At 45.7% G+C, this 13,767-nt stretch overlaps 1 protein-coding gene across 2 annotated transcripts in view; it reads right to left on the bottom strand.

Moving 5' to 3' along the window:
* Positions 1 to 2,160: 2,160 nt before the first annotated feature.
* Atp10a (ATPase phospholipid transporting 10A (putative)) overlaps positions 2,161 to 13,767 on the bottom strand; it is a 172,373-nt gene continuing 160,766 nt past the window's right edge. The window contains exons 16-21 of one of the 2 annotated variants that reach the window (XM_052762947.1): positions 11,963 to 12,088; positions 7,499 to 7,585; positions 4,407 to 4,487; positions 4,215 to 4,319; positions 3,611 to 3,798; positions 2,161 to 3,480 (exon numbers count right to left, since the gene is read on the bottom strand). In XM_052762947.1, coding sequence (XP_052618907.1) covers positions 2,862 to 3,480; positions 3,611 to 3,798; positions 4,215 to 4,319; positions 4,407 to 4,487; positions 7,499 to 7,585; positions 11,963 to 12,088 — 1,206 coding nt within the window. In that variant the 3' untranslated portion in view covers positions 2,161 to 2,861. Of the gene's footprint in view, positions 3,481 to 3,610; positions 3,799 to 4,214; positions 4,320 to 4,406; positions 4,488 to 7,498; positions 7,700 to 11,962; positions 12,089 to 13,767 lie in introns of both variants that reach the window. The other variant, XM_052762946.1, reaches the window with a different exon arrangement.

Raw genomic sequence — 13,767 nt, forward strand, 5'->3', positions numbered from 1 at the left:
ATGCCCAGATCCTTCTACTTGTCAAGAAACCCTATCCTCAGAGGAAGATTTCTCTTGGAAAGAAGCAAGGCTGTGAGTGCAGGCTGTCTGGACACTGGGTCATTTTGAAGTCGCAGGCACTCAGATATATATGCTTGTGTTCTTGTGGTCTTCTGCTAACAACACATCTTACCAACTTAACACTTTTCAGATGTGTGGCTCCCAAGAGCAGAAAAGGTGGCACCAGGCATGGGGAGGCAGCACAACGGGGACACGGTGAGGACAGCTGTTGCCTTTGATCCTGTATTGCCAGAACCAAAGCTGCCTCGCACTCCTGCCTCCCCCATCTCACAACCCCCAGGTATCCCTCCCAGCTCCATCAAGGAGCCCTAGTGTCGGGGGCAGGGGAAGCCCCAAGTGAACGAAGTCCTGAGTGAATGCACGTTACTGACATGGATACAGAAACATCAAGGACCCTAGCATCAGGCCCTTCTCTCTTGAACGTTGGTAGTGTATGCCGAAAAGGTCTACCACAGCTTCCTGCTCCCTGGACATTTACAGCATACAGACTGCTCCCCTACAGAGACTGTTACTACTAAGATTACCTAAATCTGTCTCCTTGATCCAGCTGTATGCCATAAACCCGGCCTCCTTGTTTCTCTGTATGCAGTGACACTGCCTCTGTTCAACTCTATATGATAAACATACTGCACTTCTGGGAGATGACACTTCTCCATCAGAGCCTAGCCCACTTGACCCCAGCTTGTGTGTGTGTGTGTGTGTGTGTGTGTGTGTGTGTGTGTGTGTGTGTGTGTGTGCGTGCGCGCCTGCCTGTCTCCCTCCCTCCCTCTCTCCCTCCCTCCCTCCCTCCCTCCCTCTCTCTCTCTCTCTCTCTCTCTCTCTCTCTCTCTCTCTCTCTCTCTCTCTCTCTCTGTGTATGACTTCATCCTCTCATCATCCTAATCAGAGCAAGTCAGGCTGTGTCTAGGGACACAGCACTGTAGAAAGGATACCTCCCACACAGTTTACCAGTAACTGGTTTGGGAACTGCTGTGCAACCTTTATATGGGAGGTTATTGATACTAGGGCTGCTTAGAATGTTAATAGAAGTCTCTCCTTTGGATGTGGGACTATAGTCTTACCTGACTGGAGGAAATGCAGCACCAAGAACAGAGGCAATCTTACAAGACTGAACCCCAAAACTAAGGGAAGAGATGAGGTGACAAATCCTATGCCTTGGTTGGTTTTATGTTTTGAGAACAGAATACCTGAGTCTGGCTAATTTATAAAGAACAGAAATGTGTTCCTTTGCAGTTACCAGTGCTAGGAGTCCAATGTTAAGGTGCCTGTATCTGGTGAGAGCTATCTTGATGCATCATCACCATAGTGGTTGCTTGAAGGACAAGAGAACAAATGTAGTCTTGAAAGCCCCTTTTTCTCAGTGTTAATCCATTCAAGATCGAGCCCTTGTGTCCTGGACATATCCCCCCAAAGTCCCCACCTCTCAGTGCATCTATGTAGAGATGGAAGCTTCCAACTAGAATTCTGTGAGGACATCTAAAGACTATAGCATCCTTGATCAGAGTTGTTGAGAGCAAGGTCCCTAAAGCCCCATGTCTTCTGGAACTGGTACAGTGAGCTTCCATTCTGAGGCATGAGGGACATTCTGATACTTGACAAGAACCATATTCAGTGGGCATTCTCCCCCACGTCTTTATCCTCTGCTACTCTGGATTGCAATCTGAAGAGACAGATACCCACTGGAGGAGCCCAAGACACACCCTGCTTACTTCCTATCCCAAGTGTGGGACGGGGTGGGCACTACAAGGAGGATGAGTTAACACTGTCATTGAAATAGTAGAGTTTGTCATTAAGAGTTTTAATTGCTTCTCTCCCCCTTTTCCCTTTTGGATGAGGACGTATGATAGCTCATCAGACAAAAGCCTGAAGATAATTACTCAAAATGTCTAAGATTTTGGTTAGTAGAGTCTGGCTGTTGCCCATGGCCTGAAGCAAGGAGCCAAGGGTAAAATGTCACTCTGTGATCCTGGCCTAGACATCACAGTACCATTGTCTTCAGTGTCTAAAGGACTTGCCTAAAGAAGTGACCACACAGTGTTCAGAACACACCCACTTAGGTCATACGCCAGCATCTTCACACAACAGTGGCTACCAGACACACTCTTTGCAAAGTGGAGGTTATTTATTGCTTGTGGGGATTTTAGCAAGAAACACACATGACATTGGAGCTGTCAGACCTATGAAGTGAACTTTATGAAATGCCTGTACGGAACTGAGTTGTTGGCAGGAACTTCACATGAGTTTTTCTTGAGTTTTCACTTTCCTTTTGCTGTTGGTAGCATTGGAAGCCAATGGAGGAATTTGCCTCAAAGGTCACACACCTTCCCCTCCCCTCCCCTCGGCCTTCTTTCCTCCTGGTCCTGTGTCCATCCCCATCAGAGTCACCCTAGGGGTCACTGGACTAGTCACATGTTTATGCCTGCTTGCAGAAAGCCAGGGCCACATGTGCTGAGGAAACAAAGCACATTGCTTTTCCTTACAAAATGAGATGAAAAAATAAATCTAGACACACTTTCCAAGTGTCACTCTTCTTTAAACTTTATATACAGATAGACAGATAAAGATAAATGCTCTTATTTTTTCATCAGTATACTCTACTTAGAACTTTAAAAAATAAACTTTCTTTTTTGGTACCTCAGGTTTCCTATATTTGTCTTGGAAACATTTAAAAAATATATCTTCCTAGAACTCTTCTGTGCAAATAATAAACATAAATAACATTAACATCTGTTACAGAATAAAAAGGCTATTTCAAGGATTTCTTTGTCACCGCAATTGGCTGTGACCCTTTGGAGGTGATACTAGAAGTAGCCTGTGACTTGTCCCTGTAAGCTGTGCAGGTCCTGATCTGTCTGTGGGGGACTGGACAGGAATTCACCATCCTGCTTATCCATCTGTAAACTACTTCTGGACAATTGCAAGACACTTCCCAGCCCACTGGCCAGCGACAGGGAAGAGATCCAGCTGAGTGAGCCAAAGCTGGGCAGATTGAACAGTGACGATAAGGAGGCTGTCTGGCTAGCACTGGTGGGTTTCTTCTTGGAGTCCCCAGGACACTCTTCTGAGACAGCCTCCCCAGGCATGGTGGGCCCTGAAGCCTGAGTGCCCAGTCCTTCCAGCAAGGTGTTCTCTCTTAAGGGCATGTTCGTATCCACTGCACTGGGCTCCCCGCTGGCCTCTGGGGAGCAGGCCAGCTGCTGTGTGAGCTGGGGAGCTTGACAGGCACAATCCCTGGGAAGGGACTCAAAAGGTGCCATGGTCTTCCTTTCTGAAAGCTCAGTTTCTGAGTCTCCAGGTGGTTGTCCCGGAGCAGAATTCTCTTTGGGAGCACTGAATTTGCTGGGAGATCTCTTGGCTGACTGGCGCCCCAGCTGGAGCTGGGTAGGGAAAAGGCTCCCCTGGAGGGCTTTGAAAAACAGTCTAGAAAGAACACATGAAAAAGAATCAGATTCTAAAGGGCCAAGACTGAGCTTTAGGAGGCTCAGGCAGGCCCATGCACAGCGTGTATGCTGCATTTGCTGGTCAGCGGGAGGCACCAACTGATACTCACCTGGGCAGTAGTGCAGCAACAGGCGCGAGGAGACAAGTCAAGTAAAACAGAGGGTCACCCAGTAATGTCTGCATAGTCCAGTAAGGGTTAGATGGAGGATAGCATGTTGCACAGGACGTGTTGTAGATCAGAGCCACGGAGAAAAACAAAAAGGTACTGAAGCCACAGGCTAACCAGTTGAGCCAGGTCTGAAAGCAACCAGAGAGAAAGGGCTTTTACTTCACTTCAAGAGTGTCAACCATGACAACAACATGGGTTTATGGGGAAGGGTTAGGGGTGTGCCTTCCAGGTCTTAGTGAAGACTCTTGTTGTCAGTGGCTGGTTGGTCTTAGGAGAACAGGCTGGGACAGGACTGTAAAGGGAAGAGGAGCGGGCAAGGCAGGGGCATAGCAGTGAAGGAGACCGAGAAGACCGGTAGATAAGTACTGTTCAGGATGGTGGGTGGTGGGTTGTCCCTTTTCCCAGGAAAGTAGGCATCATTTTCCCTCTTATCACACAGCTAGGGCAGCTTTGCAGCCTCCTGCATGTGTAAAACACCCGCTGGGAAGTTTGTGGCCCGCAACATGGGTCCCTTTTGGAGTGTGACTTTGCCCGTGGCTCTCACCCAGGTTTTGGTTTCAATACCCAGGTGCAGCAGGAAGGTGAACAGTGCTATTGCTGTGACAGGGGTCCCCCAGGTAAATACATCCACATCGGAGTCATAGTAGGCCTGAAAGACAAGCACAAGGGCAAAGTTCTGTGGTCTGTAGGTGCCTAGAGGCAGCTGAGGAACAAACCCGCGCTGGGTTCCACTTACCAGGTAAGGAATGTAAAAGCACACCAGGCTCTGGAAGGCGGCGTCCACCATGTTTAGCCAGAATGCTTGTGGCCGGTATTCCTGGGACACAGAAACGAGAAAGGATTTACAGAGAAGGGCTTGTCCCCTCCAAGGCGTTCTTGCTGTGGGATAATCTTTTTGTACACTGTGAAGTGTACAAAGACACTTGTCTTTGCCAAGGCACCTTCTGATTGGGTTAACAAATAGCTAAGCAGCCCATAGCTGGGGAAGAGAGAATAGGTGGGGCTTCTAGGGAGAGAAGGAGGAGGAAGAGGAATCTAGACGCTTGGATTTTACCAGCAGACGTGGAGCAAGTCGGATGTGCTGTACTGAGAAGAGGTTACTGAGCCTCGTGGCAAAACATAGATTAAAAAATATGGTTAAATTAAGTTATAAGAGCTAGCTGGAAACAAGCCTAAGCTAGAAGCCAAGCTTTCATAATTCATAAGTCTCTGTGTCATTGTCCGGGGGCTGGCGATCCAAAGATAGTCTGACAAGAAAGCTTGCTACATATTCTTGAGCATGTGATACCTTAAATACTTAGGTCAAGCACTAGAGGAAAATGTACTGTTTCAGGACCTGAGGAGAGCAAGGCTCCAACATAGTGGATGAGAAATCAAACCAGGCAGGCTCATAGCTGTAGGCAGCTGAATCACTGGGAGCCTTTGAACCCCAGAACATGAGCCCTATAGGTATATGTTAGCAGAGGTCATGAATTTGAGAGGGAGTCCGGAGGAAGGATGGGAGGAGCTGAGTGGAGAAAAAGGGTAGAAATGATGTCAATACAGTCAGTACTCATGAAATTCCCTGGTCGTGGTGTGCAGGGGGGCGGGGTAGGACATGATGACACTGCTCACTAAGCTTTACAAAGGAACTTTTCCTCAGGAAAGAACAGCTGAAATCTTGGGCCTACCCCCTGATCTGCCCTGCCCCCTAATCTGGACCCCCTGGCCTGGGCCTTCCTAGTCTTCCATTTTGAAAAGGTTTTATGATGAGTCCTTTATAAAGACTCTTAACAATGAGCCTTAGCTTTTAAAGTTAGATGATGGATGTTTCCTAGTGGAATTTTAGATTTACCTATTTTTCTTTTATGTATATGAGTGTTTTTGTCTGCATATGTGCAGGATGTGTATGCATCGCCTAGAACAGTAAGTGCTCTTAACCACCAAGCCATCTCTCCAACAAAGAAATTATTACTTCGGTTTTGATATGGTTTCAGTGTGTCCCCGAGGGTTGATTCACTAATGCTTAATCCTCACTGTAAAATGTTGAGAGAGTGGAAACTTGCTGGGCCTTTGGAAGATAGTTAAGATAAACCATAGGAGCCCCCATGACTGACTTACATGAAAGAGACTAGAAGAGACACATCCTTATGACTGCCAGGCCATGCCATGCTTTCAAGCTCCATCAACATCAAAACCATCACCAGATGCAGCTCTTCAACCTTGGACCTCCAGACAACTACTTATATCTAAATAGCCCAACTTTAGTGGTTTGAGTGGGAAGGGTCCTCATAGGTTCATGTATTTGAATGCTTGGTTCCCAGTTGGTGAAACTATTTGGGAAGGATTGGGAGGTTTGGCCATGGAGGAGGTATGCCTGCCTGTCACCATGTTCCCCACCATGGTGGCTATGGACTCACCCTCTGAAACATTAAGCCCCCAGTACACTCTCTTACAAGCTTCCTTGATCATGGTGCTTTATTGCAACAACAGAGAAGTAACTAACACCAACTTAGGTATTTTGCTATATCAATGCCAAGCACACTATGAGAACTCTATACCAACAGCAAAAATGGCCTTGATACAGACAAATGAATGCTTCAGTATCTGGATAACAGAAATCTGTATTTAAAGAAGAAGCAACGAGGACCCCATCATCCCTTCAGCAGCACCTTAGTAAGTCTTCAATGGCTTGCAAGATACACACAGGATTCAGGAAGACATTTACCACCACTTAAGGAAAGCACTGGTGACATTCTCATTGGTTACCTCATTCCATGTGACAAGCTTACAGTGTCTTGTCTCATGGCTGGCTAAGGACAGTAAGCTGGCTAGGGTGAGAACCCTGTCAAGACCACAGGTACTAGCCAGAAAACCAATTGTCTCCTAATGACCTGTCTCCTGAGCTGTGAAGCCTGCTCCTCTGAGAATTCAGCATCAGCAGAGCAGCTATAGGAAGGTAACTTGAAGCAAATACATTCTGAGTTAGACATAATGTGGAAGAGATAGGATGCTGCATTCTTTCTGCACATGTAACAACTGAACTGGCCAAAGAGAAGCATACATGGTTTACTGCAAGGACTGGCAGGACAGCTGGCCTTCAGTTTACAAACATGTGGATTGCTGATGTAAGCATACATTTACATCTGTCTGCTCATTCAGTGGTTTCCCTTTGAGTGTGTTGTCTTAATTTGTGGTGAAAGTAAGTGACACTTTGTTTTTCTTTGCTTTTGTTTGCTTTAGGGAAACTGATTATCACCTGTGACCAAGTCAGATTTGATGTAGACTTTTCTTGGAAACCTGGAAATAGCTGAGGTAGAGAAGGTTTTCATTCAACATACTTTATGAATGCAAAGGCATTCATTGTCCCCCCAAAGGCTTGTGTACTGAAGCTTGGTTCCAGGAGTGGTACTTGAGAGAGGTGATGGAACCTTTAGGAAGTGGAGCTTAGTAGGAGGTCCCTGTCATAGGGGTGTGCTTCTGAGGTGATGGTGAGGTCCTGGTTACTTCCTCTTTGCTTCCTAGTTTGGGACATGAGCAGTTTGCTCCAGTATATGGTTCTCACCATTGCCATGACAATCAGGCACTCCTATCAGAAGCCCAATCCTAGACTGCAACTGCCATAACCATGTGTGCAAAAAAGCTTTTCCTCTTTCAAGTTAATTGTCTCGGGTATTTTATTATAGCAATGCAAAGCTAACACAATGTCTTACAGAGTCTAACATACAGCATGCATTCTACAATTTCGACAATTTTCTAATAGGGATTTGGGGAGAATTTTACTTTCTGGAAGGTGAAAGGCGAGGGGGTGGAGGCCAAGAGATGGAGGCAGAGATCACAGGTGCTTACCTCCATGTTCTGGCCACTCTTGTAAAGCTGGGGCTCTCTCAGCAGCATGTCAGCTGGAATGTCTTTATCCAGCACCCCAGTCACGAGCTGGGGAAGCGATGAGAAGAGCAGATTAAAGAAAATCAGATACCACTGGTCAATCATGGCAGATGCAGAAAAGCCACAGTAAAACTGGAACCAAAACAAGAGGCCCACAAACATCTGCAACAGAGAAAGGAGGCATAAGAACAGGTTATTTTTTAGCTGTCCCTGCAGAGACTCATCTGAAGGACTCAATATCCCCGCAGAGATTTTCTGTAATTAAGTAGCTAGGCAGTGATTTCTCCCGAAAGCCTCCATCCTTGTTGTTGGCCTGCTCACAATCCTCTTCGACCACAGTCCCCTGTTCTCAAGAGACCAGCAGCAGGAATTTGGAATTCCCAGGAGCATCCCAAGGAGGGATGAAATTTTGTTCCAGAAGAGTTGGAGATGGTCAATGTGAAACGATCAAGGTGGGGCTCATGATGGCTTACATCTTAAGGCCTGTGGCTTCTTCCCTGGGGCCTTCCTTTTTTCCGTCTTCCCAAATACCCACTCTAGGATACATCTGTAAGTCCATGCCCCCCATTTTCTTTCTTTCTCTCTTTTTTAGGGGATGGGGTGAGGGGACAAGGCTTAACTATGTAGCCCTGGCTAACCTTGTTATGGTCCTCCCACCTCTGCCTTATTTTTGGAAAGGAACAGTGGAAACTCATCAACACTTTCCATAAGAGGAAGACACACGTGAGCACAAGAGCAAAGGCAAGCAAGTAAGAAACAGAGAGCATCAACCCCCTGCTCGATGATGGTGGGAGTCAGCCAAGATGTCTTTCCGCTTTCAGCTGCTGAGAGTTTCAGTGGCTGGAGCACATTTACATGGGAAATACAGTAGTCTGATGACGGATATAAAACACTGTGGTTCAGCTCTTGAATGCCTCCCAGAGGCCCCTGAGTTAAGGCTTGTTTCACAGCTGATAGAGCTATTTGGAGGTAGTGGAAGCTGAAAGAGGCGGGGCCTAGTGAGAGGAAGTTACATCAGGAAGGGCATGTCCTTAAACAGAATATTGGTAACCCAATTCTCTCTGGCTCTCTGCGAACCATGTGGTAAGTAGCTTTGTTCCAATCATGTTGTGCTGCCTCCTCATAGACCCAAAGGAAACGGAAAGCAAGTCTATGGGCTAAAACATCTGACGTCATGATCTAAACAAACAAACAAAACAAAACCAAAAACCCCAAACAAAAACTTTCCCCTTATAACTTACTTATTTCAGTTACTTCATTAGAGTGATACAAAACTAGCACACAATGTGTTTTCACACTCACTGTGTGATTTGGCATAGATCATGTCACCCTCTCTACGTCAGTGTCCCTGTCTATGCCACGGCCATACCTGTGAGAGCTTCCCAGGGAGGGTGTTGAGAATGAAAGGACCAGGTGTCTTTAAAGAATTCGTGAGATCCCTGGAATCCTGTGGCTATTCTCAGAGGCATACCCTTCCTAGTTTAATGGCCTCCTTTCCTTTGAGACTCAAGCTCAAGCTGCTCTTAACATTTACAGAAAACTAAGGTTTGAGATATGAAAGTGGTCAGAGGATGAGTAATAAATCTAACACGAATGGATCTTGGCCTAAGGTGTCAGGAGCCAGTCTCCAAAGGAGATGTGGTAAAGTGGAGGAGGAATGTTCCACTGGGCACAGTGAGGACTGCCTCTGGGTTCATGGAGCTCTCCATGGCCCTTGAATGAGTTGCCTTATGCCTCTGACTCTTAACTTTACCTCTCTAAGCCTTGGTTTCGTGCCTTGGAAATGGCTTCTGAGGATCAGAAAAAAATGCTCGTCCATGTGGGTGGAAGCTATGACTAAATCCCCCAAGTACTGCTTTTATCTATGACTTAAGCTTCCTAATATGCGATGTCCCCCTCCACACCAGCCACTGACAGACTTCATTGATTTGCTCCCCTGCCTTCCTCCCACAGCTCACTCTTGCTCACCCACCATCGTGGGCTCAGCCTTCTGAGTCATAGTAGAGCAAATGGAGTCAAAAGAACAGGAAGAAAAATCCTTAGATAATTGAGAGCCCCCCTCATAGTACCAAAGAGCTTTCTTCCCAAGCCTCTGTTACTATAGAAACTGTTCTTCTCTGCTCTTTATTGGAAAGGCCAATTTATTCTTAAAATTAATGACTCTCTCCTGTGGGGAGTGATTACCCTTGAACTGCTCACGTGGATGAATGCTCTTAACAAAACCCTGCATCTTACATGAGGAAAACCAGGCAGGCAGCTCTTTCTCCTCCTGTGCTCTCCAACAAGGACAGGATTAACATGGCAGGCTGCCGTGTTAGCCTCTGTTTACCTCTAAAATGTTAGAAAGCTTGGAGTATGTTACTCTCACTACCTTCTCAGTTTGACAGCCTTGAACTGGGAATTACAGAGTTGAGCTAGCTTAATTCATAGTTCTGTTTTGGGGGATGAAAAAAAAATTATAACCCATAGAAGTCAAACAGACATGGTCCTCAACTTATGATGCCTCAGTTTAGGATTTTTCAAGTTTATGATGATGGTGTGAAAACAATATGCCTTCTGCAAAACTTTGAATTTTGATTTGGATCTTTTCCTGGGCTTTATTCTCAGGAAACGCTAGACAGTGGCTTTGAGCCGAAGCTCCCAGTTAGCTGGTCACAAGGCAACAATGCTCCAGTGTACTCTGAACTACGCTATATGATATTAGTTGACCTAAATGTACTAAACATATTTTTCATTTGTGATACTTCAACTTGTGATGGATTGTTATCAATACAACATAACCCTACTCTAAGTTGAGTACTAAGGACTGAAAGAAATGAGGCTTTACTCCAGTCTAACCTACTCCAAAGGGGCCATTCACTCCTGGGGAGAGAAGGTGGGAGCCTCTAGGTTTTGGGTATCTGAGGCCTCGCCATTCTGGCAATTCAATACTGGGGTATAAAGAAAGGAGAAAAGAACCCACAAAGGCAGAAACAGAACAATGTTTTTGGATGTGGTCCCAGGTGGAGCTTAATCTGAATTGATTTCCAAATCTACTCAATTAGCCATTTCCTGATTGGTTGCAAGCATCTGTATTCATTTGTTAGAAGACATTTTAGAAATGAGGCAAGTGAGTGGGTGGGTGGGAGAAGTTAGGAATGGGAAAGTATGTGTCAGCCTCCAGAATGAACCATTAAGAACACAAGAAAAAGCTGTACTGACTTCAGCTTAGAGTTAGCATGAAGGTTTTCATATGGAATTAAAAAAAAAAAACCTTTTAATTTATTTGAATCTTTTTCAGTAGATCACAAGATCTTCTTGACCCTGGAGTTCTGGTATCTAGACAGTGAGATTTATGGGACAAGCTTAGAAGGTCATTTATCCCAAGAGTTTAGTTTGTCTCCTTGTTGGTTCACTCAGCCTCAAGCTGCCAGAGGCAGAGCCAAAACCAGCAGCCCCTCAGGAGAGTGTCTAGAAATCTTACAAATGAGTCAGTTTTGTGATGATCCTGTGGGCCATTCCTCAGGCCTGTGGAGCATGAAAGAACTAAGATTAAACATGAGGACTATATGGGAGAGATCAGGAAGGGCCCTGTATTCAAAGCCCCTGAAGAGACACAAATGTTCACAGTGCATCTGGCCTAGGAATCTTCACTTAAACGGAGCTACCAATTAAGCTAGCTGGAAGAGTGTGTATCTGCCCTAAGCCTAAGAGAGTGTAAAAGGCCCTTTCTTACCAGGTTCAAGGCCTCACTTGGGGATTTGTACAAGAGCTGTTGTGAGTGTGTCTCTGATAGTTCAACATTCAATGTCTGAACTATATAGCAAGATCAAGTGATTTTCTGATTGCAAGGCCACTGAACACACTTCTGTTTTAACCTTCCTTGCCTACAGCAGAGAAATCAGTGTCCCACTGTGGACACCCTAGTCCTAAGGAACACCTTAAGAACACTCCTAAGAAACACAAGGATGTAGGTTGAGAACTTAAGAACAGAATCAGAGGTCAGATAGCGACACAGTCTTAGCAACTTACTGTCTATTGGACCCATTGCAAATTGTTGGCCTTGTCATTATGCTACTTTATAAAGTCATACATGAACTTTCTTGTGTTGCCTGCTGTTTATAAGACCTTTAGTCCTTAAAGATGCAGCTGTTTTCATTTCCCATGAGTTAGTTTTCAGACATTATAGGGCACAAGACCAGGATACTATCACAGACATTCATACAAACCCAAAAGTGGGCAGGAGACCCTGGTGGTCTTCTGGCCTTATGCAGGCATCAGTCTGACAAACTGTAAGCCTTTGGGGTGTGGGGGTGGGGTAGGGTTGTCACAGAGGCCTTCTATGTCCCTCTTTCTCGACTGTGAGTCTGCAGTTGATACAGTGCAAAAGCACTTATTGTAAGCCTTTTAACTGAAAAATTCTAAAGACCCGTGCCAAATACCTACTGTGTTTTTGTAGAAGAAATACAGCACCATGTTGGCCAGTCTGGAGTAGCACCAGTGTCCGTGCACGATTAACAGTCTCTCCAGGTACCGGAATCTTGGCACTGCGAAGTCACTTGCCATCACAGCCTTGAAAAGGAAAGATATTCGCATCACTGCTGATGCCAGACCACTTGGCAGAGAAGAACAAAGGCAAGGCAAAGCAAACACGGGAGGAAAAAAAAATCCAGCTTCAAACACAGTGCTAAGTGTGGCTTCGTCTTATTAACTCCTTCAGTTAAAAAGAAAAACCACTCAATAAGCACTGGTTTTCAGGGATGCCACTTTCTAGAACCGTTTAAGGCCTCAAATACTAGATATATGATTAATGAGTTTTAAAAGGCCTTCAATTTTTCTCTTAATATTGTTTCCTATCGAGCCTCAAAACCTAGAGATGCATGGAATTTCCCTCACCTTTCTCCGGCCCCAGTGGTACTTATTTCTATACTGTACCCAGATCTCAAAGATGAGCTAACGATGACCCGCTGATGTTTATCGGATTGGGAGTTGTGTTTTGGATTGCTCTCCCAGAAAGTTAAACACTGCGGTTTTTAAGGAATGACAAGGAAAAGATCTCTACATGTCTGGCCCTTGTGCACTTCATTCCCTGATATCATCCTCTCAGCTGCTGGGATCTGCAGATGCTGAACTGACGGGTAGACATGGTAGCTATGTGCGGGCCCACGCTCAGCCCTTCCCTTCCCCTCCTGCAGACTTCATCCCAGCTCACTCATGAAATGGAAAAGAAGAAAAGAGAAAATGACTTCTCTCTCTGTCTTTTCACAATGCTCCCACAGCACCACACATATGGAGAAGCTCAGGCAACATTTGTTGAATGAATGGAAGGAAAAATTCATTAGAGATTTTTCAGCATTGTCAGTTTTTGCTATTTCCCTTAAGAAAAAGCTAACTAGACAGTACTTGTCAACCTCATATGCAAAGACACCTTTGCCTTTTTTTTTTTTTTTTTTTTTTTGGAGACAGGGTTTCTCTGTGTAGCTTTGTGCCTTTCCTGGAACTCACTCTGTAGCCCAGGATGGCTTCAAACTCACAGAAATCTGCCTACCTCTGGCTCCCGAGTGCTGGGATTAAGGTGTGCTGCACCATCACCATCACCACCACCACCACCACATGGCAACCTTTGCCTTTGTATTACAGACGTTGATGGTGAGCACCTGGGGGGAGACTCAGCTGCTACAACTGCTCTTAGGCTTGAGGCAGGTACACAATCTTCCATCCATAAGACTTGTGACTAGAGTCACGTGAGCAGTGATGGAAACAGCTGGGACCATAAGGCAGGTGGTGTTGAGCAAGCACAGTTCTAGGTAGGATGTGTCTGAATATTTTTGTATGTACTTCAAGTTACACGTAATGGAGAATGTATTATGCAAGATGGCCAGACCTCTTCTGATGACCCTGTTGCTTGTATGTTACTCTGGAAAACGAGAGGATGCTATCCTGATCTCTTCTTGTAAAGCACAGATGTGAGAAATCTGGACTGAGTCCCTATGGGTCTGTCAGGATAGGCAGGAGGTCACCAGTCCGGCCACTGTGTGACAGCCACCTCAGGCCAGGAGCTGGAAGGAACAACAGAGCTTCTGTGCTTGAGACACTCAGGTTCTGTGGACTCCTCTGGTCTACCATATTGTGGAACAGTCCCTGGAGCCAAGCTCTGACAGAGGCAGGTACAAAGTGAACAGAGTTTCTACCACCCCGTCTCTAACAGGACAGCTGGGGAAGCGGAAAGCATTGGCCGAGGCTATTTCTAT

This window comes from Peromyscus californicus, unplaced genomic scaffold (assembly GCF_007827085.1).
Source record: "Peromyscus californicus insignis strain IS unplaced genomic scaffold, ASM782708v3 Scaffold_4__1_contigs__length_199733344, whole genome shotgun sequence".
NCBI classification, from domain to species: Eukaryota; Metazoa; Chordata; class Mammalia; order Rodentia; family Cricetidae; genus Peromyscus; species Peromyscus californicus.